Source organism: Musca autumnalis, unplaced genomic scaffold (assembly GCF_047663935.1).
Source record: "Musca autumnalis isolate F117 unplaced genomic scaffold, ASM4766393v1 scaffold_5, whole genome shotgun sequence".
In the NCBI taxonomy this organism is placed as follows: domain Eukaryota; kingdom Metazoa; phylum Arthropoda; class Insecta; order Diptera; family Muscidae; genus Musca; species Musca autumnalis.
In genome coordinates this window covers 102,625,048-102,652,276 of record NW_027412088.1, presented here as the reverse complement: position 1 = coordinate 102,652,276, position 27,229 = coordinate 102,625,048, and the positions used below count along the sequence as shown (strand labels likewise).

At 36.8% G+C, this 27,229-nt stretch overlaps 1 protein-coding gene and 1 long non-coding RNA gene across 2 annotated transcripts in view; both read right to left on the bottom strand.

The window, feature by feature from the left end:
* Window positions 1-27,229, bottom strand: part of tor (tyrosine protein kinase receptor torso) — a 533,285-nt gene that overhangs the window by 27,537 nt on the left and 478,519 nt on the right. The window contains exon 15 of the mRNA XM_073992792.1: window positions 531-668. Within this exon, the coding sequence (XP_073848893.1) occupies window positions 531-668 (138 nt within the window). The remainder of the gene's footprint in view (window positions 1-530; window positions 669-27,229) is intronic.
* On the bottom strand, window positions 2,319-2,977 carry LOC141386567 (uncharacterized). The gene is made up of 2 exons (XR_012408404.1): window positions 2,711-2,977; window positions 2,319-2,636 (listed from the first exon to the last, which is right to left on the bottom strand). It is a non-coding gene; the product is annotated as an uncharacterized lncRNA (long non-coding RNA).

Genomic DNA, 27,229 nt, shown 5'->3' with positions numbered 1-27,229 from the left:
GTAAAATTAAAATGCTTATAATTTCGGTAATTAACGAAATTTTTCGGTAAGTTAGTAAGCAAAATAAAGTTTTCGAAAAGTCCTACCAATGTTGACATTGATGTCAATTTTTTCATACTTTTCATTCATAATTTAGCGTTTTAATTTTACCAATTTTTGTCGGTAACGTTAGAGAATCCCACTACAGGGGCTAAATTCTGTTTCTATGAAAATGGGAAATGAAAAATTTTATAAAACAAATAAGTGTCAAATGAAAAAAAATTATAAAGGAAATATTTTTCATTTCAAATTTTCATAAAACCAAAATCCAGCCAATATGCAAAACTTTGTTGTTAATTTGTAATAAAATGAATTTGTGTCCAATCGATATTGCCTAGTATTCTTAGGATTCCCCTGCCTACTTAAAACGAAATTATAGATTACGCAACGCTATGTCAAATATCTCACATCTAAGTCTCGTAATTATTAACCAGGATGATGGAGGTTGTCTAATTAAAACCACGCATGAATTATTGTAAATTCATACTTACAAATTTTGTCCACAATTCTTGGGCTTCTCCATTCGATAGCCCGTCTTCAGCAAATGCAGCAAACGGTTTGTCGGTATTGAGGGATATGGTGTTGCACCGAGTGTCACAATCTCATAAAGTAAAATGCCGTAGGACCATCTGTAAGGAAAGCAATTGGTCAATGGTTATGGTTTGATATAAGCTATGTTCTGTTAAAATAGGCACTCATATTTACATATGTGTTTATTTTATGTATATTCAATGCAATTGACAGTTTAAATTGTTAGTTTTTAAATTGTATAATTGAATATTTTAAGAAAATTAGGTTCGTACATTTTCCAAAATAGTCGCAAAATAAAATAAAAGTACGTGCAATACTTAGACCTCGCTTACAAGAACATCAGATTCATTGTTTACCTAAAATTTGTGAATATTCTCATAAAGTTGCTTTAGTCATATACCCAATAGAAAATCGAATCGTTGATGACATTTTCGTCGACGATTCGTTGAGGAAATCTACGAAGTTGTCATGTACGACAACTTGCATGACCATGTCTTGCATTGTGTCTTGGCAACAAACTCAAAAAATGCTCAAGAAAGCGAGCTTTGAAATAATTGTACATATATTTATGAAAATATTCCATTTTTTCTATTTGTAATAAATTTAATATTATAAAATCATAAAATTTGGAAACCGCGACACGATGTAAACAATTATTATTTATAGAAATTGCATTGAATAAAAACGGTAAGTAAGAATAAATAATTCCATATGTACATTAAAAATAATTGTAGTTATTCTTTAAATTCGTGTATTTAGGTTGGAGGCATGGCGAACTTTGAAAATCGCAGTATGAAGCGCATGGTATATGGTAAGATTTTCGAAGTTAGGCGCGGTAAAGCTGGAAGAAAGTGATGACATGCATAACATGCGAATATGCGGAAATTAAGTATAATTAATTTAAGATAAAATGTTAGACATAATATATGTACATACATCTAAATGAGAACGGCTAGGCCGATTTCTGTAAAATTTTTTGTCAGTTATTCGTATTTTCGAGGAGAAGGTCTTTACGGAAGAAAATTTTGGAAAATCTCTCTGGAAAAGTCGGAAAATTGGAAAAATCGAAAATTGAGTTTTTGTATGAAATTTTATTCCTTAATAGCGAGACGAAGTTCGCCGGGTCCGCTAGTATTTTATAATTTAATAAAGATAAAAATTGACACACGACAACAAAATGAAACTGTCTTCAGTATGGTCGTTAATGACAAATAGCAAGACAATGTCTTTAAAGCAGTCGTCAACGAAATAACGGGTCTTTTGTCTTCCAAGTCGTCATCGACGACAGCTTCGCTTACCATGTCGCCCATGTTGTCGTGCATGAATACTGGGACACTTGTGTGAAAAAGTCGTCAACGATTCCAAAGGGCTGTCTGCAAAGAGTCGTGAACGAAATGGAAATGTCGTGCACGAGTCATCAATATTGTCTTGAAGACACTTTCTATTGGGTACATATACATACATACCCAATAGAAAGTGTCTTCAAGACAACATTGATGACTCGTGCACGACATTTCCAATTCGTTCACGACTCTTTGCAGACAGCCCTTTGGGATCATTGACGACATTTTCACACAAGTGTCCCAGTATTCATGCACGACAACATGGGCGACAAGGTAAGCGAAGCTGTCGTCGACGACGACTTTGAAGACAAAAACCCTACATTTCGTTAACGACCCTTTTGACGACAGTGTCTTGCAATTTGTCACCAACGATCCCCAAAAGATAAATTTATTTACATACATATGTATGTTTTTAAAATTTTATTAACATAAAAAATATAAAATTTATGTACATATAAAAATAAACTACATAATATAAAAGCATTTCCGCGGCAGTGTGGTCTATAATCCAGAATGGCCCAAGACTCTCTTGAACAACAACTCCTAGGACGGCAAGATAATTTGGCGAATTCTGCAAAGAATAAAACATTATGCACAATCTTGTGATGTATAAATATATGTATATATGTCATTTATATACTTCCCTTTAATTGTTTCCAGGATCGCGTTCCAATGTAATAGACTCCAAATAAAAATGTCCAATTCTATGTTGATTGTTTCATCCTGTGTTAAAGAAACAAACAAAAATCATTGTTTTAAAGTTAATACGTATGTCAGCCATACTATTTATCACTTACCTCCCGCTATTTAGAAACATGTCGCGAATTTTTAATTCAAAACGAAATGTTTGAACGATTTCAGTCGTATTAAAATATTAACAATTTCTAGATATGTACAATTTTTTCATAGCATATTTCGTTTGAGTATTTTTTGGTTTTTTCTGGTGACACATTGCAAGAAATTGTCATGCATCGTGTCGTGCATGACAATTTCGGAAATTTCATTAACGAATCGTTGACGAAAATGTCATCGAAGACTTAATTTTCTATTGGGTATGTATGTGTATGTACACATGTATGTGCATCAGTCATTTTAAAAATGTGTTTTAGTACACAATTTGGTATACAATCTTGTACTGTGGGTTCTCAGAAGACAGCAGTGGTTAAAAATAATGCAGGGTACGGAGTTTCCTTCGCCGGAAAACTCTATGGAAATACATCAATTATGAAATAACCATGAAATCATTGAAACGTTGAAAATTGCTGCGATTAATCGTGACATTACATTTTCAACGTTTCATTGATTTCATATTTATTTCTTAATTGATGTATTTGCATGTTGTGCTTTTCCCAAAAAAGTATTCAAATTGGTTCACTGTAAAAGAAATTTTCCATAAATGCTGTTATATTCCCGCAAAAGACGTACAAGGCCATTGTAAACCCATTACTAAATAATGTTAACAAGTCTGTATTACCAGTAGTTGGGAAATAATGGAATACATTTTTTGCAAGGCAAAAGTTATTATTTCATTCATTATAAAGAGAAATTATGAAACTCAACCTTTGTCTAGCACCATATCTGATAAGCCTGAAGAGCTGAATAACCACCTGCGAAACTATCGTAGCATATTGGTTGGATGTGTGCTCAATTAACCCTTTGCCCTTATATGAGGTGATTGGTCCGCACGGACTAGGGATACGTTAAATCAATTTCGGTTAATCGATTAGTAGCCGTAAATTTTCTAAAAGTCGTAGTCTACTATTGACTGTGCGAAAACCAGATAATCGATTATTCTTAATCGACTTTCGAAAGACGGAGTCAACTACTAGCCGTAGTCGATCATTAGTCGTAGTCTATTATTATTCGTAGTTGGAATGACGCTTTTTTTTGTCTAACTATAGGCCTGCCCTTTACCTGCAAGAATCTTGAAGTTTTTTCACTTTTTACTCGAAAAGCGTTCCCTTACTTTAAGAAGCATACAATTTGTATGAGAGCATTTCATAACATTTACTACTTTTGCCACTTATACTCTTTTTTAAAGTACAGGAACATACCACACATGTTCAAATTTTTGGTAGTAAATTCAAAATTCAGTTTTGTAACAGTCATCATTCGGGTGACATAGGGGATGAATGATACCAAGCAACGGTCTTGACCGGCTTTAACATGGCAAAGCCCAGGATTTATCTTGGTCCCTCTTTCATCTCAAGTGGACACTGACCTCCCCGTGGTGTCACCTGGGGAACTGCCTTTAACACCCGTTAAAGGTAGTGAGCTAACATGTGCCGCGCGTTCACCCATAAGAACGTTAAAAACTTGGGTTTGGGCGTCGGGTTAGTAACCCTCCCCTAGAAAAAACATCCTACTATGAAAAAACGAAAGAAAAGAAAAACAAACCCCTCTAAAGTTGACGAACCCCGCAAACGTTTTAAGGGCCATGATCTGCGAATCTGCACCTGGAATGTTCGCACTCTTTATAGAGAAGGTGCAGTCTTCGCATTGGCATACGTAATTGAAAAGTACAAGGCCGATATTACTGGCATACAGGAAATACGATGGATTGGGAAAGGCGTCACTACAACACCTAAAGGTGTGACGCACTGTATTATAGCTGCCATGACGTAAAGCATGAGTTTGGTTGCGGATTCTTAGTTAGTCGGAGACTAAAACATCTGGTATCCAGCTTCACTCCAGTGAATGAAAGACTTGCTGCAATTCGAATAAAAGCTAAATTCTTCAACATCAGCTTTATTTGTGCTCATGCTCCCACTGAAGAAAAGGACGAACAGACCAAAGATATATTTTACGAGCGCTTAGAAGAAACATATGACCGTTGCCCTGCCCATGACATTAAAATCATTCTAGGCGATTTTAATGCCAAAATTGGAAAGGAGAATATCTTTGGCCCAACAGTCGGGAAATTCAGTCTCCACAGTGAAACATCTGACAATGGTATGAGGCTGATAGACTTTGCAGCTGGAAAAAACATGGTAGTTAGCAGTACCAGATTTAATCATCTCGATATTCATAAGGGCACCTGGCTGTCTCCAGATCAAAGAACAAGTAATCAAATTGATCATGTTGTAATAGATGGAAGACATTCATCCAGCGTGTTGGATGTACGATCGTTCCGAGGCGCAAACATTGATTCGGACCACTACCTTGTTGCAGCAAAGGTACGTACCCGTCTAAACGTTGCAAATAAAGCACGAACAGACTCAACGCGGAAGTTGGACATCGATAGGCTGCAAACACAACAGATAGCCACAGCATATTCCACTCAACTAGCCTAATTGCTTAACGCGAGCACTCCTTGTCCCGATAACATAACAACACAATGGCAACATATTGCCCACTCCATGCAAACAGCCGCAAAATCCATACTTGGATTCCAGAGACCTCCACAAAGGAATTCATAGTATGACCAGGAGTGTCGTGCTGCTACCGAAGAGAAAAATGCGGCATATAGAGCTACTTTGCAATCAGTAGCAACGCGTAGCGCGCGAGAGAGATATCGGGAGAAAAGGAGAGAAGAGAAACGTCTTTTCCGCAAGAAAAAGAGAGAAATGGAAAAGCGGGAGTGTGAAAAAATCGAGATGTACAGGAGCCAGAATGAAGTCCGAAAATTCTACCAAAGAGTAAAACATCAAACAGATGGCTTTGGTACAGGCACATCCTCCTGTAGAGACCATCAAGGTAATCTGGTAACAGATACAGATAGCGTGCTCAGGATATGGAAGGAACATTTCTCCAATCTGCTGGTATCCAATAGTAGCGAAGACGATGATACCACAGATCCAATCCCAGAAGATGGTATAGAATGTATACCGCCCGGCCAAGATGAGGTAAAAACAGCAATCAACCGGCTGAAGAATAATAAAGCAGCAGGAGCCGATGGCTTACCAGCCGAGCTGTTTAAAACCGGAGGCGACGCGCTGATAAGGTGTATGCATCAGCTAGTTAGCACCATCTGGCAGGAAGAACGCGTACCCGACGATTGGAACCTGAGCATCCTATGTCCCGTCCACAAGAAAAGAGATAAGACTGTATGCTCAAACTATAGGGGCATAAGTCTTCTCCCTATTGCCTATAAGATAGTGTCAGGGATATTGTGCGAACGACTAAAGCCAATGGTCAACGAAATAATTGGACCATACCAATGTGGCTTTAGACCTGGCAAGTCCACCCTTGACCAGATATTTACCCTGCGGCAAATCCTAGAGAAGACCCAAGAGATGCAGATCGACATATTTCACCTTTTTGTCGATTATAAAGCAGCATTCGACAGTCCCCTCCGATCAAAGGTATTCCACGCAATGTCTGAATTTGGTATCCCCGCAAAGCTCATCCGGCTTTGTAAGATGACTTTAACTGATACTAGGTCCTCAGTTAAGATTGGAAAGAACATCTCCGAAGAATTTTGTACCAAAAGAGGTTTTAGACAAGGAGACAGCCTTTCGTGTGACCTATTCAACATTTTGCTGGAAAAGGTAATACGAGATGCAAATGTCAAAAGAAATGGCACAATTTACACCAATAGCCACATGTTACTTGCCTATGCTGATGACATAGACATCATGGGACGATCAGTAAAGGAAGTAACTGATACCTTTAGGAAGGTCGAAGCAGAATCTGCGAAAGTGGGTCTGGCGGTAAACGGCGAAAACACCAAATTGATGGTGTCGACGCGCAAAGCGTCCATAGAGCTCGGACCAACTGTGGAAGTTGGTACCTACAATTTTGAGGCAGTTAAAGACTTCGTCTACCTCGGCACTGCCATAAACACAACAAACAACATCAGTTGTGAAATAAGACGAAGAATTGTATTGGCCAACAGATGCTACTATGGTCTAAGTAAGCAATTTAAAAACAAAGCTACATCTCGTCAAACAAAAATAACACTATACAAAACGCTGATACTACCCGTGCTAATGTATGGCTCCGAAGCATGGGTACTTGCGCAAGCAGATAAGGCAGTGCTTGGTGTGTTTGAGAGGAAAATTCTTCGAAAGATCTACGGGCCGATTTGCGTTGACGGTGAATATCGACGTCGTATGAACCACGAGCTATATAAGCTATACAAAGACATGAATATAGTTAAACGTGTCGAGATGCAACGATTGCGTTGGCTAGGCCATATCATGAGAATGAGCGATGATGAACCCGCTAAAAAGGCGTATGAATACATGCCACATGGCGGTGCACGCAGAATCGGCAGGCCTAAGCTTCGATGGAGCAAACAAGTGGATGAAGAAATGGAAAGGCGCAGTATTCCAAAAAGTCAAGCGAAAAACAGAGAGGACTGGAGATCTTTTCTTTGTTCGGTCTATGGAACAAATGTTCTGTAATGGGCCAACTAAGTAAGTAAGTAACAGTCATCATTCAAGCGACCTCTGTCTCCCACATTTTTGTATGGCTATGGTACTATGTATCAGTCAATTGACGTTTTATTGCATTTTTTTATTTTTATTGTTATGCCAATTACTTCTTGCTAGCGACATGAAAAAACCATTGCCCATATTGTTAGCTGAAAGTTCTAGAGTCAACATTTATTAATTAAGTCGATCAACTTTCATGAATATCATAGTTTTTCGGTTTTTTGTTAGTTTTATTACAAATAGTAGGTGCCTCTTTGATTTACTCCCGGTGAAATCAGTGTCGATATTAATGCTCTTCATCTTATTAAGTTGCATTTGTAACGTATTGCATGAAGATTTTTATCGCCATATTCCATCACTTAACCATAACTTGCAAAAGGCAACTTCATTCTCTACTGGCAGATTTGTTCGCCTTCTCATTTTTATACCCTCCACCATAATACGGACGGTATAACTAAATTTTTCATTCCGTTTGTAACACATCGAAATATTCACAGTAGACCCTATAAAGTTTATATATTCTTGATCAGGGTAAAATTCTAAGTCGATACAACCATGTCCGCCTGTCCGGCCGTCCGTCTGTTGAAATCAAGATACAGCTCGCAGCTCGAAGTTTCTATTACTCCTAGGATGTTTAGTATTGCAAATGGGCTATATCGGTTCACGTTTTGATATAGGCCCCATAGAACAGTACCACCCGATTTTCGGTATTTTGAAGGTTTTAGCCACACTGTCATACCGAAATGGCTGAAATTTGGTACTTAGTCTTCGTCCTGGGTATAAAACTTTCCCCCAATAATTTGTCGGTATAGATCCACGCCTTCATATAGCTCCCATAGAACAGTACCTCCCGATTTTCGGTATTTTGAAGGTTGTGGCCACAATAATCCACCGAAATGGCTGAAATTTGGTATTTGGTCTTCATTTGGGTATTAAACGTTCTATATGAAATTTGTCGGTATAGCTCCACCCCTTCATATAGCCCCCATTGGACATACCTCCCTATTTTCGGCATTTTGAAGGTTGTGGCCTCAATATTCCTCAGAATCAAAGTGTTTTGTGTATGACCTTTTTTAATACCTATATAGAAAAAAACTTATTTTAGTCATTAATAGGCAAAAGTTCATTCATTATTGTTACAGGAAGTCATTTTTGAGAAAAAAGGTAAGGAAATCATAACCCTAAGGTCCGCATAAAACGGTTCCTGCCGAGCGATGTTGCTGTAATTTTGTACAGCGGGTTCGGGATTTTTCTACTGAAGTGACTGTAACTTATTTTGGATTCTAAATGAGTAAAAAACCGCTTCAATATAGGTTCATATTACACCTTCCGACAGCCAAAATTACACTTGAACCTGACCATATACGTTTGAAACTATAGGCAAAATGGAGTAAAATGACATTTTTCGTTTTCTCATGGTTTTGACCTTTTAGAGGGCAATCAAATTTCAAAGGTCAACATTTTTCAAAAAAATATTTTAAATACTTGTACTCGTCGTACGATGCTGGTGTTGGTGTCATATTAAATGGGAAAGTATAGGCTTTATCTAATAATTATAAATTATTGCATTCCAGGATAACAAGGACACCAAAAATGTCCTTAAAAATTAAATCATAAAAAATCCTTTAAAAACATCCTGCAATTTTTTCAAAAAATATATGTTAATGTCCTTCATGTAGTGCAACACTTCCGGAAGTTTCAATATTCTAGCTTTCTTAGTTATTTTTTAATAAATATTTACATAAATTTCTTCGAAGAAAACAAAACATTTTATTCTATATCATTATGCGACACGAATAAAATTACAAAATTCTGACTCCGCAGCATCATAGAAGACCAAAAATAAAAAGACACGTGTCCCGGCGTTTTTGCCCATCACTTCCACTTTGGCGGTTATGGGCCCCAAAGGTTTGAGGCATTGTTGTCAATAGGGATCATTTTGGCAGGCTTATATATTTCTAAACCGCTAAACATTTTAATTTGCTCTCGGAGGCAAAGTTGTAGCTCTTGTCTTAAAGAACTAATTCTGAACACATATAATACACCAAACCACATCTTCAAGGTCAAAATCAAATGTATTTGGATTTTGTTCGACCTTTCATTTCAAAAGTCAAAATCAAATCAAAATTTTCTTTATAATTTGTTCTAGGGGTCGGTCAACAGATATCAAACTAATCAACATTGAAGCAAACAACTAGCTACAAAAATGTTCCTAAGATCTTAATAGCAACATAGCATAAATGGAACATACGAACTCTGTAGAAACGGTTCTTACAGGTCAAAATATCAAAACAAATTCGATTTTCATCCTTTTTTCTCTGGTTCTGGTCCATAGATACTAAACCGCTCAAAATTCAAGAAAGCAATTAACAACAATAACGTACAAGGATATCAGTCAGCAATTTTCTGTAATATACAAACTGTATATGAACGGTCCTTATCTGTAAACCAAAACCCTAGAAAAAATTATAATGAACGCCGGGACACGTGTCTTTTTATTTTTGGTCTTCTATGATGCTGCGGTGTCAGAATAGGGTTTGTTCGTATTTTTTTATACCCTCCACCATAGAATGGAGGGTATATTAAGTTTGTTTTTTCGTTTATAACGCATTGAAATAATAACTTGCGACCCTATAAAGTATATACATTCTTGGTCAGGATAAAATTCTGAGTCGATCTAGACATGTCCGTCTGTTGTAATCACTCTAGCATCCGCAAAAATTGAGCTAGAGAGCTAGAATTTGCACCCGGGCATCTTTTTGCCATATGCAGGTCAAGTTCGAAGATGGTTCAATGTTTAGGAATAGCCCCCATATAACGGTGCCTCCCTATTTTCAGTATTTTGAGGGTTTTAGCTACAATTTTTATCGGAACTAGCTGTAATTTGACATTTAAGGTTCTTAGGGGTCATAAAACTACTCCGCCAATAACTATCAATATACATAGGCCCATTTTTAGGTATAGCCCCCATGTAACGATACCTCTCGATTTTCGGTATTTTGAGGGTTTTAGCTACAATTTTTAATCGAACAGCTGTAATATCGCATATAAGGTTCTTAAAGGTCATAACACTACTCCACTAAAAACTGTTCACTACTAAAAACAAAAACTGTCCATGTTAAGGTATAGCCCCCATATAATGGGATCTCCCGATTTTCGGTATTTTGAGGGTTTTAGCTACATTTGTTGATTGAATTGGGTGACGTAGGGGATGGAAGATACCAAGGAACGGTCCTGACCGGTTTTAACATGGCAAAGCCCAGGATTTATCTTGGTCCCTCTTTCATCCCAAGTGGACACTGACCTCCCCGTGGTGTCACCTGGGGAACTGCCTTTAACACCCGTTAAAGGTAGTGAGCTAACATGTGCCGCGCGTTCACCCATAAGAACGTTAAAAACTTGGGTTTGGGCGTCGGGTTAGTAACCCTCCCCTAGAAAAAACAGCCTACTATGAAAAAACGAAAGAAAAGAAAAACAAACCCCTCTAAAGTTGACGAACCCCGCAAACGTTTTAAGGACCATGATCTGCGAATCTGCACCTGGAATGTTCGCACTCTTTATAGAGAAGGTGCAGTCTTCGCATTGGCAGACGTACTTGAAAAGTACAAGACCGATATTACTGCCATACAGGAAATACGATGGATTGGGAAAGGCGTCACAACAACACCTAAAGGTGACGCACTGTATTATAGCTGCCATGACGTAAAGCATGAGTTTGGTTGTGGATTCGTAGTTAGTCGGAGACTAAAACATCTTGTATCCAGCTTCACTCCAGTGAATGAAAGACTTGCTGCAATTCGAATAAAAGCTAAATTCTTCAACATCAGCTTTATCTGCGCTCATGCTCCCACTGAAGAAAAGGATGAACAGACCAAAGATATATTTTACGAGCGCTTAGAAGAAACATATGACCGTTGCCCTGCCCATGACATTAAAATCATTCTAGGCGATTTTAATGCCAAAATTGGAAAGGAGAATATCTTTGGCCCAACAGACGGGAAATTCAGTCTCCACAGTGAAACATCTGACAATGGTATGAGACTGATAGACTTTGCAGCTGCAAAAAACATGGTAGTTAGCAGTACCAGATTTAATCATCTCGATATTCATAAGGGCACCTGGCTGTCTCCAGATCAGAAAACAAGAAACCAAATTGATCATGTTGTGATAGATGGAAGACATTCATCGAGCGTGTTGGATGTACGATCGTTCCGAGGCGCAAACATTGATTCGGACCACTACCTTGTTGCAGCAAAGGTACGCACCCGCTTAAACGTAGCAAACAAAGTACGAACAGACACAACACGAAAGTTAGACATCGGTAAGCTGCAATCACAACAGATAGCCACAACATATTCCACTCAACTAGCCCAATTGCTTAATCAAAGCCCTCCTCATCCCGATAACATATCAGCGCAATGGCATAGCATTGCCCACTCCATGCAAACAGCCGCAAAATCCATACTTGGATACCAGAGACCTCCACCAAGGAATCCATGGTATGATGAGGAGTGTCGTGCTGCCACCGAAGAGAAAAATGCGGCATATAAGGCTACTTTACAATCCGTAGCAACGCGTAGCGCACGAGAGAGATACAGGGAGAAAAGGAGAGAGGAGAAACGTCTTTTCCGCAGGAAAAAGAGAGAGATGGAAAAGCGGGAGTGTGAAAAAATCGAGATGTACAGGAGCCAGAATGAAGTCCGAAAATTCTACCAAAGAGTCAAGCATCAAACTGATGGCTTTGGTACAGGCACATCCTCCTGTAGAGACCAGCAAGGTAATTTGGTAACTGATACAGATAGTGTACTCAGGATATGGAAAGAACATTTTTCAAATCTGTTGGTATCCAATAGCAGCGAAGACGACGAAGATACCACAGTCCCAATCCCAGAAGATGGTATTGAATGTATACCGCCCAGCCAAGATGAGGTAAAGACAGCAATAAATCGGCTGAAGAATAATAAGGCAGCAGGGGCCGATGGCTTACCAGCCGAGCTGTTCAAAACCGGAGGCGACACGCTGATAAGGTGTATTCATCAGCTAGTTAGCACCATCTGGCAGGAAGAACGAGTACCCGACGATTGGAACCTGAGTATCCTGTGCCCCGTCCACAAGAAGGGAGATAAGACTGTATGCTCTAACTATAGGGGCATAAGTCTACTCCCTATTGCCTACAAGATCGTGTCAGGGATATTGTGCGAACGACTAAAGCCAATGGTCAACGAGATTATTGGACCATACCAATGCGGCTTTAGACCTGGCAAGTCCACCATTGACCAGATATTTACCCTGCGGCAAATCCTGGAGAAGACCCAAGAGATGCAGATCGACACCTACCACCTTTTTGTCGATTATAAAGCAGCCTTCGACAGTCCGCTGCGCTCAAAGGTATTCCAAGCCATGTCTGAATTTGGTATTCCCGCAAAGCTCATCCGGCTTTGTAAAATGACTTTAACTGACACGAGGTCCTCAGTTAAAATAGGAAAGAACCTCTCCGAAGAGTTTGGTACCAAAAGAGGTTTCAGACAAGGAGACAGCCTTTCGTGTGACCTCTTCAACATCCTGCTAGAAAAGGTTATACGAGAGGCAAACGTCAAAAGAAGTGGCACAATCTACACCAACAGTCACATGTTACTTGCTTATGCTGATGATATAGACATCATGGGTCGATCAGTAAAAGAAGTAACTGATACCTTTATAAAGGTCGAAGGAGAATCTGCTAAAGTGGGTCTGGCGGTAAACGGTGAGAAGACCAAGTTGATGGTGTCGACGCACAATGCGTCCATTGAGCTCGGACCGACTGTGGAAGTTGGTTCCTATAATATTGAGGTAGTAAAAGACTTCGTCTACCTCGGCACCTCCGTCAACACAACAAACGACATCAGTTGTGAAATAAAAAGAAGAATTGTATTGGCCAACAGATGCTACTTTGGATTAAGTAAGCAGTTTAAAAACAAAGCCACATCTCGTCAAACAAAAATAACGCTCTACAAAACACTGATACTACCCGTGCTGATGTATGGCTCCGAAGCCTGGGTACTTGCGCAAGCAGACATGGCTTGGTGTGTTTGAGAGAAAAATTCTTCGAAAGATCTACGGACCAATCTGCGTTGACGGTGAATATCGACGTCGCATGAACCACGAGCTGTATCTGCTATACAACGACATGAATATTGTTAAACGTATCGAGATGCAGCGATTGCGTTGGCTAGGCCATATCATAAGAATGAGCGATGATGAACCCGCTAAAAAGGCGTATGAATACATGCCACATGGCGGTGCACGCAGAATTGGCAGGCCAAGGAATAGATGGCGCAAACAAGTGGATGATGAGATGACAAGGCGCGGTATTCCAGTGTGCAAAGCAACAAATAGAGAGGAATGGAGATCTCTTCTTAGTTCGCCCTATAGAACAAATGTTCTGTAATGGGCCAGCTAAGTAAGTAAGTGTTGATTGAATTATCCGTAACTTGACATGAACCTTAAATATTACATTACAGCTAGTTAGTTTAAAAATTGTACCAAAAATGCTCAAAATACCGAAAATCTGGAAGTACTGTTATATGGTGGCTATACCTAAACACGGACCTATGTTGATAATTGTCTATGGAGAAGTTTCGTGACTGCAGTGAACATCCAATTAACCGAAAGTCGGGAGGTACCGTTATATGGGTTATATTCCAAAACATTGGCCTATGTTGACATTTTTTGGTGGAGAAGTTTCGTGCCTGCAGGGAATCTTCACTTCACCGAACTTTTTCACCAAAAATTGTCAATATAGGTCCATGTTTAGGTGTAGTACTCATATAACGGTACCTACCGATTTCCGGTATTTTACGTAAAGACCCCGTATTACATTACCTCACGATTTTCTTTATTTTGAGGGTTTTATCTACATATTTACTGTACTATCGGTAACTTGACATTTGAGATTCCCTGCAGTCACGACACTTCTCCGCCAAAAATTCTCGTCATAGGTTTTGAGGTATTTTGATGGTTTCAACCACATTGTTGGCTGATCTACGCGTAATGTGACATTTGATGTTTCCTGCAATCATGGAACTTCTCCAGCAAAAATTGTCGACGTAGGTCCATGTTTTGGTATAGCACCATATAACAGTACCTCCCTGTTTTAAGGAATTTCAGTATTTTAGCTACATTTGTTGACCGAACTACCTGTTATGTGACATTTGAGTTTCCCAGCTGCCCCAAAACGTCTCCAACAAAAATTTTCAACATTATTCAACGGTTTGTTATGGAGCTCTATAAAACGGTAGCACCAATTTCAAGTTTTTTTGGATGTCGTCGTGTATATATGATTAAAAGTGCTTAAAAACTTCTCTATCAAAAAATGTGAACATTGGCTCATGTTGTGCTAAGCCCCCTCCCGATTTTCGGTATTTTGAGGGTTTTAGCTACATTGTTTGACGGAACTACCCGTAATTTGACATTCACCATAGTCACAAAACGTTCTCTATACAAATTTTCACTTTTTGGTATAGGCAAGTTAAGCATCTCCCGATTTGCGGTATTTTAAGAATTTTAGCTTGATTTCTTCACCGAACTTGCTTTATTTTGACATTTTAAAAATATATTGTGCACAACACTTCTCCAGCAAAATTTGTCAATATAGGTCAATGTTTTGGTATAGGCCCCATTTAACTGTATCACCCGATTTTCTGTGTTTTCAGTGTTTTGACAACATTTTTTGACGGAACTGCCTGAAGTTTGAGGTTATCTGTAGTCACGAAACTTCCCAACCCAAAAATGGTCGCAAACTTTTGGGCTCTAAACTGTGGATAGGGAAAGAAGCAAATTACTCCATTTTAGTTAAGAATATTTTAAGGTGGAGGGTATAAAAAGTTCGGCCCGGCCGAACTTAACGATTTTTTACTTGTTTTTTTGTAATTTTATTCGTGTCGCATAATGATATAGAATAAAATGTTTTGGTTTCTTCGAAGAAATTCATATAAATATTTATTCAAAAATAACTAAGTGTTGCACTACATGAAGGACATTATATATATATATATATATATATATATATATATATATATATATATATATATATATATAATTGTTCCACAACATCCCATAGGGACAAGGGAGACTTCTCTCATATCAATGAGTGCACCCCGATTCATATTAGCTCAATGATATGGGACCTACAGTTTATCGCCGAGTCCGAACGGCGTGTCTAAGACACACACCACTTTTGTAGAGAAGTTTTACATGGCTGAAATACTCAGGAAATGTCGCCAACATTACTGAGGGGTATTTTGCCACCGTTGAAAAGTGTTTTGATGTTGCCTGGCCGGGGAATCGAACCCACGACCTTATGTGTGCAAGGCGGGTGTGCATACCATTGCACCACGGTGGCACCCTACATTAGGATGAAGGACATTAACATATGTATATTTTTTTGAAAAAAAAATGGAAGGATGTTTTCAAAGGATTTTTTATGATTTAATTTTTCAAGGACATTTGTGATGTCCTTGTTATCCTGGAATGCAATAATTTATAATTATAATACAAAGCCTCTACTCTCCTCTTTAATATGACACCAACACCAGCATCGTACGATGAGTACAAGTATTTAAAATATTTTTTTGAAAAATATTGACCTTTGAAAATTGATTGTCCTCCAAAAGGCCAAAAAGATGAGAAAACGAAAAATTAAAAATGTCATTTTACTCCATTTTGTCTATAGTTTCAAACGTATATAGTCCTGTTCAAGTGTAACAAAATTTTTTGAAAATTTGCGGACGGTGTTATATTACAACTCGTGGTGGAGGGAGGGTATAAAAAGTTTGGCGCGGCCGAACTAAATGCTGTTCTTACTGCAAATGCCAAGTAAAATTTTACAAATTCTGAACAAAAAGTTGAACATAAGTCGAACATTTTGGTACTATTGTTATTGAACTTCGAGTAAACAGACAAAGCTAATAATGTCAAATTAGAAACCACACAAAATACACTATAAACCTGATTATTTATTATATTCTAGTAGAATCGATTAATAAGATGCTCTGAAGATCTCTAATGCCCAAGGTAGGGTTTACATGGAATGGACATTGCTATGCAATAACGCTGAAATGCTGCCGGGACGAAAAGTGTTTTCATCAAGCAATATGGTGAGTTGAGTGGATTATGCTGCGGTTGTATGTTGTTATTGCACCTTTCCGATGTACAACTTTCGTATTGTGTCAGCTCGTTTAGTTGAAAGGTCAAAAATTTAATATTTTCCATACTCGTATGAGCTATATGCTTTAATATTTTTTATTTTCGTTTTTAAAGTCATTGATTTATGTGCACATTTGTATACATATGTACATATGTATGTTTTTTTTCTGTCCATCACACTGCATACGAATTATGTATGTAGCTATTTATTTAACATGGTATTTATTTTTGATTAAAATTCCATATACGAGTAAATGTGCAATTTTTCTCACCAATTAATTTAATATTGAACAATGTTTTTGTTTGTTCAATATTTAATGCTGTTTATTATTATTGGCACCAATTACATGCATACATACACATGTGTTGATTTGATTTGATTTTATTTATTTTCACGAGGTCTCAAAATGGTTGCTAAATAAAATAATCCTAAAAACTTTGAATGCATTTATCCGGATGTATTATACCCGAAGCCTGACAGGGTGGTCCCGCTAATTATATAATTATACATACAAAAGGTAAACAAAATATTTGCAGTTATGCATTATGCATGAACAAATTTGGCGTTTGCTTTAATTGATGGAACACCTTCTAATTCCACCGTCGTACCGTCAGACTTCCCCACTGTGACAAAATCGGGAAGTACCATTATATGGGGGCTATAAAAAAACATGCACCTACTATATATTGACAAATTTCAGTGGAGAGGAGTTGTGACCGTTAGGAACCTTAAATGGCAAATTACTGGAAGTTTGGTTAAAAATTGTAGCAAATAACGAATATTGGGAGGCACCCGTTATACCAAAACATGGTCCTATGTTGACAATTTTTGGGGGAAAAGATTTGTGAGTAGTGGGAACCTCAAATGTTATATAACAGGTAGTTCGGCCAACAAGTAGTTAAAATTCTCAAAATACCTAAAATTGGGAGGTACCGTTATATGGGGGGCTATAACCAAATATGGACCCATGTGGACAATTTTTGTTGGATAAGTTAGTTTTGTGATCACTGTGAACCTCAAATAGAAAATGATAACTAGTTCGGTTAAAAATTGTAGCTAAAATCTTCAAAATAACGAAACTCCGGATTAACGTTTATATGGATGCTATAAGAAAACAAGTTGACAATTTCTGGTGGATATGTGTTGTGACCTCTGGGAACCTGAACCTGAGTAGGAGGAGCGAAATGAAAATTTTTCATACACTTTTTGAACATTTTGCTTCCAAAAACTCATATTTTGTCTAGTTGGTCCCCACGAAATGAATTTCTGTGTACGTTGATGCCTCAGCATTTATGCTAACGAGGGCATTACTTTTTTATAAATCGCGAATTGTGGTTGTATATTATACAAATTATATGCTCTTGGATAAAATGAAATGTTTTTAGACTTTGCCTTAAAAGTTAAATTGCGTGGAAGCTGTGGCTATAATTATGTTACACAAGTAAGAATGGCCTTAAGTTCGGCCAGGCCGAACTTGTTATACCCTCCGCCATGAGTTGTATTGAAGCAAAATGTAACAATTAGTTTCCTTTCGTTTATGAAGAAGACTTAATAGCAAATTTCAGCAAGTTCGGTAACACAATGTGGCTAACCTGAAAAATACCGAAATGCGGGACGCACCGTTCCATAGGGGCTATATCAAAACGTCGATCTATATCTACAAATTTCCAACGGAAAGTATTTAGATTCAAAGAAGACTACATACCAAATTTCCGATATTTCGGTAAAACCTTCAAAATACCGTAAATCAAGAGGTACGATTCTATGAGGGATATAGGAACTTGCGGACTTATACTGATAATTTTATTCTGGAATATTTTATAACCCCATAGAAGACTGAAAGACAAATTTCAGTCTTTCGGTGGGATATTGACGTCACAACCTTCAGAACTAAGAAAATTGGGAGGTACCGTTCTATGAAGGCTATATCGAAACGTGGACCTATACCGACAAATTTCTGGGAAAAGTTTTGTACCCTCAACGAAGACTAAGTACAAATTTCAGCGATTTCGGTGTAATATTGAAACCACAACTTTCAAAATGCCGGAAATAGGGAGGTACCATTCTATGGGGGCTATACTAAGGCGTGGACCTATACCGACAAATTTTATGTGGAACGTTTAATACCCCCGGTGAAGACTTAATACCAAATTTAAGTCACTTCCGTGGAATATTGGGGCCACAACCTTAAAAATACCGGAAATAGGGAGGTACCGTTCTATGGGGGCTACACTAAGGTAAAGGTCTACCGACAAATTTCTGGGAAAAAGTTTTATAGCCCCTAACGAAGACTAAATACCAAATTTCCGCCATTTCGGTGTGATAATGAGGCTAAAACCTTCAACATACCGAAAATCGGGTGGTATCGTTCTATGGGGGCTATATAAAGGCGTGGACCTGTACCGACAAGTTTCTGGGTGAAAGTTTTATACCCCCAATGAAGACTAAATTCCAAGTTCCAGCCATTTCTGAGGAATAATGAGGCCACAACCTTCAAAACACCGAAAATCGGGAGCTGGCAAAAAATCGATGGAGCAATCGATAATATCGATTATTTTTTAAAAATTCAATATCGATAGACAGTTTTGTCTATCGATATTATCGGATTAAAACTCCTGACCTAAAATCTATAGAAATGAATATAAATTAAGCGGATTTTCAGTGTTGTGGATGTCAGAAAGGTAAGTCCGTAGTCGTACGTGTACATTTTTCGGAAAAGTAAATTGTATTTTTACAGTGTTTTATTTAACTTGCTTTGGTATCCGTTTAGTTCAAATTTAGTTCAGGTTAGAATATGGACTACACATGTCAAATCTCACACCAAATTTCGGAAAAGTGCATGTTAGGATCTCCTCTCGAATCGCTTTGATTTTTCTTGGAACAGGTTGCACTCAAGGTCCCTATTATGATGGTACAAGTTTTTTCAGTGGCAAGTGCATACTTTTTGAGAAAATAACCAGAAAAATGTAAAAAAACCCGCATGGGGTTATGGGGTACCCGAATACTGCGTTGGTCCACACTTTATCGTAATATTTCTTCGAATATTAGATGAAATTCGAAGGTGGTGCTTATAGGTCCACTCCTTTCGGTACCTATCCCATAAAAGTTCGAAAATATTCGCTAAAATGGTAAGAGCAATATGTTATAAACGGGGCAACCGATTTGGTCCAAATTTTGGATCTCGAAATTGTTTGTTTATGTTCAAAATGGGCACTATCGGTCCATTCCTTAGGGTACCACACACAAATGATCAACATTTTTGTTTAAGTGCGGTTAAGGGTCCTTTAAAAGTTTTTATCTAAGGTAGTCCTTCTAAAATGGAGTATGTCGGTTCATTCCTTGAGGTACCTCCCCGGCAAAACTTTTGAGATTTTATATTTTTGTCGGCAAGTTCATGCTCCCAAAATTCTGAAGACCTCCTAAATACATAGTTTTTTTTTTGGGAAAAGGGTGTTTTTATACGCACAGGCTGAGGGTATACGTCTGTCGACAAAGCCGACTGATAATTTTTAACTTGTTGGTTGATATACACTCCACGTCAGTAGAATTGAACACCTACATTTTTGTTAATGTTGGCTTATTTATCCCAAAACGAATGAATCTAAGTTTTTAATCTTGTATGGATTTAAAGTCTATGATGTTCCGTATCAAACACAGAAAAAATTATGTGGCTAGCTCTTCGCGAAATGATGTTCTGATCCATTTTCCGATAGTACTATGAAAAATAGGCATTTATTTTCGGTCATCAGGATAGAACTGTCATTTTATTTTCGTGAATTGTGGAGATATTAAAGCCGAATTTTCTTTCAGTCGATAAAGCAAGGCTTTCTACTCATTTTTCACCAAAGAAACCCTATAAATAATTCCGCGAACACCGAAATAACAGCGTAAAAGGGTTTAACATGAGAGACAATCGAATCATCTCGGAATATCAATAGGAGTCGTGCAGTAATGTCATATTTCTTCACAATAAGATAGAATATGGCACAGACAACCTGGACGGATACAATCGAGTACTGCGGATGCCGATAATATGGAATATTTTCGAAATAGTTATGAAAAACGTCAAAATTTCTTATAAAAATCTAGATATTTTCTTCAATAAAATGATTTTTTCGAGAACAAGTCTGCTGTTTGAAGGTTTGGAAATATGCTCCACATTTAGAGGAAGATAATCAGACATGAAAACAGCCGCTATTTTAATACTTTGAGGGAAATTTTAGCTTATTTTTCAAATTGAACACCCTTTTAGACTTTGAATTTTATATGTGTTCTTATTTCGGTATCCGCGACTGTTCTCAACCGTATTATGTTACAATATAAATGGATCAGGTTATGTTCTACATACCGCATTTTACGATTTAGTAGTTTTTTAACTGAACTCGCATATGTAAAAGCCTCGTTTTCGCGGGAAAGCACAGTCATGGAAATTGAGGTTTTAGGTTGCGTAAGTTGCTTTTAAAAAGTACTAAAAATTAGCTCAGTGTATTAAAATAGCGGTTGTTTTCATATCGGATTATCGACTGAAAGAAAATTCGGCTTTAATATCTCCACAATTCACGAAAATAAAATGACTGTTCTATCCTGATGGCCGAAAAGAAATGCCTATTTTTCATAGTACATACATACATATGTTCCCACAACATCCCTGAAGGGACAAGGGAGACTTCTCTCATATCAATGAGTGCACGCCGATTCATATTGGCTCAATGATATGGGACCTACTTTTTATTGCCGAGTCCGAACGGCGTGTCTTACGACACCACTTGTAGAGAAGTTTTTCATGGCTTAAATACTCAGGAAATGTCGCCAGCATTACTGAGGGGGAATTTTGCCACCGTTGAAAATTTGATGTTGCTTGGCCTGGGATTCGAACCGCAGACCTTCTGAGTGCAAGGCGGACGTGCTAACCATTGCACCACGGTGGCCCCCCTATTTTCATAGTACTATCGGAAAAATGATCAGAAAATCATTTCGCGAAACGCTAGAAACATAATTCTTTCTGTGATGATAAGGAACATCATAGGTTTTAAATCCCTACAAGATTAAAATCGTAGATTCATTCGCTTCGGGATAAATAAGCTAACATTAACAGAAATTTAGATGTTCTATTCTACTGACGTTGAGTGTATTTTGTAAACTCTGGGAACCTCAAATGTTAAATTACAGGTAGTTAGGTGAAAAAATGTAGCTAAAATACTCAAAATACCGAAAATCGGGAGGTACCGTTGTATGGGGGCTGTACCTAAATATGGACCTATGTTGAATAGTTTTGTGACCACTGGGAGCCTCAAGCGAAAAATAACGAAACCCAGGGGAAACTTTATATGGAGGCTATACCAAAACTTGGACAATTTTTGGTGGATAAGTTTTGTGGCCACTGGAAACCTCAAATGGCTAATTACAGCTATTTCGGTTAAATTTTTTTTTAGCAAAAATCCCCAAAACAACGAAAACCGGGACGCACCGTTATATGGGGCTATACCAAAACATGTAGACAATTTTTTGTGAAGATGTTTTCTGACCACTGGGAACCTCAAATGTTAAATTACAGGAAGTTCGGTGGAACAGTGTAGCTAATATCATCAAAATACTGAAAATCGGGAGGTACCGTTATATGGGGGCTAAACCAAAACGTGGGCCGATACAGCCCAGTTTAGAACTTGACCTGCCTATGAAAAAAGGATACTTGGATGCAAAAATATATCGTTCTAGCTTAATAAGAGTGATTAAAACAGACTGACATTGCTATATAGAGTAAGAATTTTATCCTGATCAAAATGGTCGTCAGTATGATCGCAAATGATTATTTCAATGCGTTACAAACGCAAAAACAAAATTAGTTTACCATCCTACAATGGTGGAGGGTATAAAAATATATATTTCTTTTTTATATCACCTTTCAATTCAAAGTTCAAAGAATTTCGGTAGCATCGACCGAATACGTTGAATGTAAGGTCATGCTGTAAGGGTTAAGATATTTTGGAGAAAAATTATGAAATGTTGAAACAATTCACTAACAATTCATATGAAGTATTTTGTTCATTTGTTTATAAATTAAGGACATTTTATATTACAGCTAAAATATGCATATGTTACATACGAGTTTATTTGTAAACAGCACGATACGCAAATACATGCATATTATGTCAAAGGTGAGCTTAATGATGATTGGGAATTCTGCAATTACAAAACACGGACTAGGTTGATGACTTGTCGACTTTCTTCTCAAAAATTATTTCCCGTAACACAAATTAATGAACTTTTGTATATTAACGACTAAAATAATGCCTATTCTATTTAAATGCTAAACAAGTGAAAAATCATTATACCCTCCATAATGGACAACCCAAATCTTGTCCGAAAACTAAAAAAACTTAAATTCCTAAATAATTCCACAATAAATGTAAATAAATGCAAATTTTTGCATAGTGTTATATTCGAAAAACTTTATTGACAAATTTTGAAAAATTATGAAAAAATAGTAATTATTCGAATCCCACTACCAAATACGACTTAAAATTTTTGTAATTAATCGTACTTTAATACAAAAATTCAAATAGCCGAATAGTACAATTATATAAAAATATAAAATTTTAAATCGCCAAAATTGCATCCAAGCCCACTGTGCAAAAATATTTTATTTAGATTTTTTTATTTTGCAAAGATGGATATTCATGGATGGATTTCATTTGTATGGCTTTCATGGCAACCGCTTAGCGTAGCCTTTGGAAGTTATGAGTTTTGGCTCTGAACGCCAAATGATCTTCGCCCTAATACGAGGGGCACTAAAAACCCTTCTGGTATTGGCAACACGCAGTGTCGCCAGGCGTCATTTGACATTTGTTTTTTTTTTTTTTTTGAAGTTTGACAGTTTTTATCATAAGCGTACTCAGGAAAGTTTGACATGCGACCATGTGTTTGCTTGTTTTCAATTGCTTGGTTGAGACACCTCCAAAACATTGTTTTTGAACGATTTTATAGCATCTTCTATCGACGAAAATCGTTGACCACTCCTTTTTTTCTTGGTGTGCTGCAAACAAAGCCATGGGATCGCCAGTCAGGGCTGTACGGCGCATGACCCACCAATGCCACGTTTTGTGCGGTCAAACAGGCGCTGGTTTGAATCGATATGTGAGAGCTGGGATTGTCATGATGCAGAACGATTCGTCTTCTCTTGTTCGTTTTTCCAAATCCTCAGGAGACTTCAGGCAAACAAATTGTAGAGTAATACGATCAGTTTCGCCGAAGAAACAGGCGACCATTTGCTTCGAAGGTCTTCTTCCATGAACAACTTTCGTTGGATTTGGCTCGCTTTCAAAGACCCAAATGGTCGATTCCTGCTTTGTCTCGGGCTCTTAAGCATAGATCCAAGATTCGTCTGTGACGATCTTATAAATGTCGTTTGAAGCACCGCGATTGTTTTTGTTTACAATTTCTTTGCACAAATCCACAAGAGCCTTTTTTGATCAATTGAAAAATTTTGCTGAATCCAGCGAGAAAAATACATTTTTGCGACCAGGTGTTCATGCAATATCAAATCTTAGTTGGTTGAAGAAATACCCAAGGATGCCTCTATCTCACGGTATATAACATGGCGATCTTGCATTATCCGTTCACGCAAGGCTAAATTTTTTTCTGGGACAACGGCCAATTTGGGCTGCCCTCACGACCAAAGTTTTTTGCGAGTGTCGGCCACGATTGAATTTATTAAACCAGTTTTTCTTAGTGATGTAGGATGTCCTTTATCAACATACAAAGATTTAATATGATCGATGCACTCTTGCCGTGATTATCCATGTCGAAAGTTGTGAAAAATTATCTCACGAAAATGTTTACAAGTAAATTCCATTTTTTTGCATAGTGATTTTTTCAAGTTACTGTAAACAACACATCGCTCATTTACTCAAAGAGTGAAACATTTCAAAAAATCCACTTTCGAGAAAAACCCTTTGTAAGTTGGCGAATGGAATTTGACTTTCCCTCTTAAAAATATTGTTGCACAAAAACTAAACTACTTGGACCATATTTTGCAAAAAGCTAGCCAGATATCAGTGCTAAATTTCTGTGCAAGATCAAGTATGAATTGAAGTGTTTTAGTGCTTCATAAACTCAAAAAAACGTTTATGTTGAATTATGCGAAACTCGTAGTAAATGAGACGAGGTTTAGAGATATCAGCATGAAAATTTGACACGAGATAAAGTAGAAGTCGTAGAAAATATAGAAATTGCTAATTCAGAAAACGTATTTTTTGAGTTATGCCACTCTTTGAGTAAATGAGCGACATGATCGTATGTCAAACTGTTCTGAGTAGGCTTAGGCTAAAAACTGTCAAACCTTCAAAACAAAAAATGTCAAATTACACCTGGCGACACTGCGTGTTGCCTAGGCCAAAAGGTTTTTAGTGCCCAATGTAGGCAAAATTTGCAAATAAATAAAAATCGGCTTTAGCCAGGCTGGGGTTTGAACCCACGTCCTTGAAAAAAAAAACACTTGAATAAAGTGTTGTCACTGCGTGTTAGCGTTCAGAGCCAAAACTCAACTTCCAAAGGCTACCCTAAGCGTTTTTCATGAAAGCCATACAATTGAATGGAAAAATATTCATCTTTGTAAAAAACAAATTGCATTTGAAAGAAAAAAAGTTAGATGACAGCGAAGCCGCTCCACAGCCGATATGTCTGATGAGCCTCTACCAAAGGCGAAACATGTCACATAGTGGTGGTTGTGTGGGTTCGAGTCTTCGGCTTTCCTTTTTTACTTGCAAAACTCATTGGTCATTAAGCTCGACTCCAACGAGAAATTAATTAAAAAAACTTTGTCGTTTTTTTGGGCCGGCCTAATATACATACATACATATTTGTGTGATTTGGTGTGGTGCAGTGACTTCAAAAAATATAAATCTAAATTTTAAAATCATTTTGTGCATACGTATTCTTTATCAAATCACCTTATATATAAGATTTCATCTAATTTTAAATAAAAACATGACACAGCCATATGGGGTTGTAAAAAAGTCATCATCCTAGTATATGTACATATATTCTATGTAACCATACGGCTGAGGGTACAAAAAAAGGCAGTACAAACAATGCATTCCGAAAATTGACTATTTCCTTTTCAAGAAAATTGCGTTGCTTCTATTGCTGGAAATGTTGATGAAAAAATGTAAAATGTGGAAATATTCAACAAAAATTCATGTGAAGTAATTTGTTCATATGCATGTTTACAAATGAGAGAGATTTTATATTACAACTAAAATATACATTTGCATATGCGTACATATGTATGTACGAGTACGCACATATGTACATACATTAGGGTTATGGCTTTCTTACAACCTCATATCCCTGTATCATGGTGTGATGAGTTTCTACAAAAGATTACATAAAATCTTAATTATAAGGTAATTTGGTGAACAAACCTCACGCATAAAATGATTTTAAAATTTGAATTTATCAAAATTATGGGAAATTTTTTGAAGTCTCAAAGCAAATATATATTTGAAAATAAACTTTAGAGCCACATGAGATGACATTTTGTTTCTTCTTTAATTCTGAGAATCATAAAAATGTAAATGCTTTTTTTTTCAAAAATATAATTTTTTAACAAAAACAAAAATCAAAATTTTCACGATGTGGTTTGTGCGTGACCTTTTTCAATATTTTAATGGGATAAATATTATTTTAGTTATTAGTAGGCTTAAGTTTATTCATTTGAAAAACAGGAAATAATTTTCGAAGAAAAAATTCATTTCATAAATTTTTTCAAAAAAATATTTTTTGAAATCTGGAATAAACGTTATTTTATTGACTAATAGGTAAAAGTTCATCCATCTCTGCTACAGGAAATCATTTTTGAAAAAAAAAATCTCGAAAAGTCGTAACCCTAATATACATATTATGTCAAAGGTAAAGAGCAAAAAAATAAATATTGGTATTTCTGGCTGAAATCGGACACTTTTTCAAGTAGTGGTTTTTTATTTCCTTTATTTTTTGCTGTGTTGATGCTGCTCATCAGCAAAACATTTCAGTATATATTCAGATTTTGTTTATGTTGACTAACCGTTCCAAAGATATCGCGTCTTGAAAAAGTCGAATTCTGTAAAAACTATAGGCAAAGAAATACTCATAACTCGTAATAGAAAAAATCTTTTTTTGTATTTTTTATTTTTTTTATCGGCTATGTAAAGACAAATAGGAAAAAAATTGCACAGTTGGCTTGGATGCAATTTTCGCAAATTAATATTTGAAATTAATTTTTATCAATGATTGTACTTTTCGATTTTCTTGAAAAATTGTATGTCCTATTTCTTATTTTCCTATTTTCGCCTGCGGCGCTTTTCGTTTTTCAGAAAGTATATGAATATTTATACAATAACTTTTTATATTCTTAAATTGTGAAAATATATTTGTAAAAATCTCTTTTATGTTTTCAGAAAATATTTAAATATTTTTACAAACACTTTTTACCTTCTTAAATTGTCAAAATATTTTTTTAAATAATAGCGAATTTTTTCAGAAATTACAGAAAGTGTATTAATATTTTTACAAAAACATTTTATCTCCTTAAACTGTGAAAATATTTTTGTATCAAATCGCGCGACTTTTTTTTTCAAAAATATTTTCGCCTGCGGCGCTTTTTGGTTTTCAGAAAATATTTAAATATTTTTATAAAAACTTTTTATCTTGTTAAATTGGGAAAATATTTTTGTAAAAAATCCCGATCGATTTTTCAAAAACATTTTCGCCTGCGG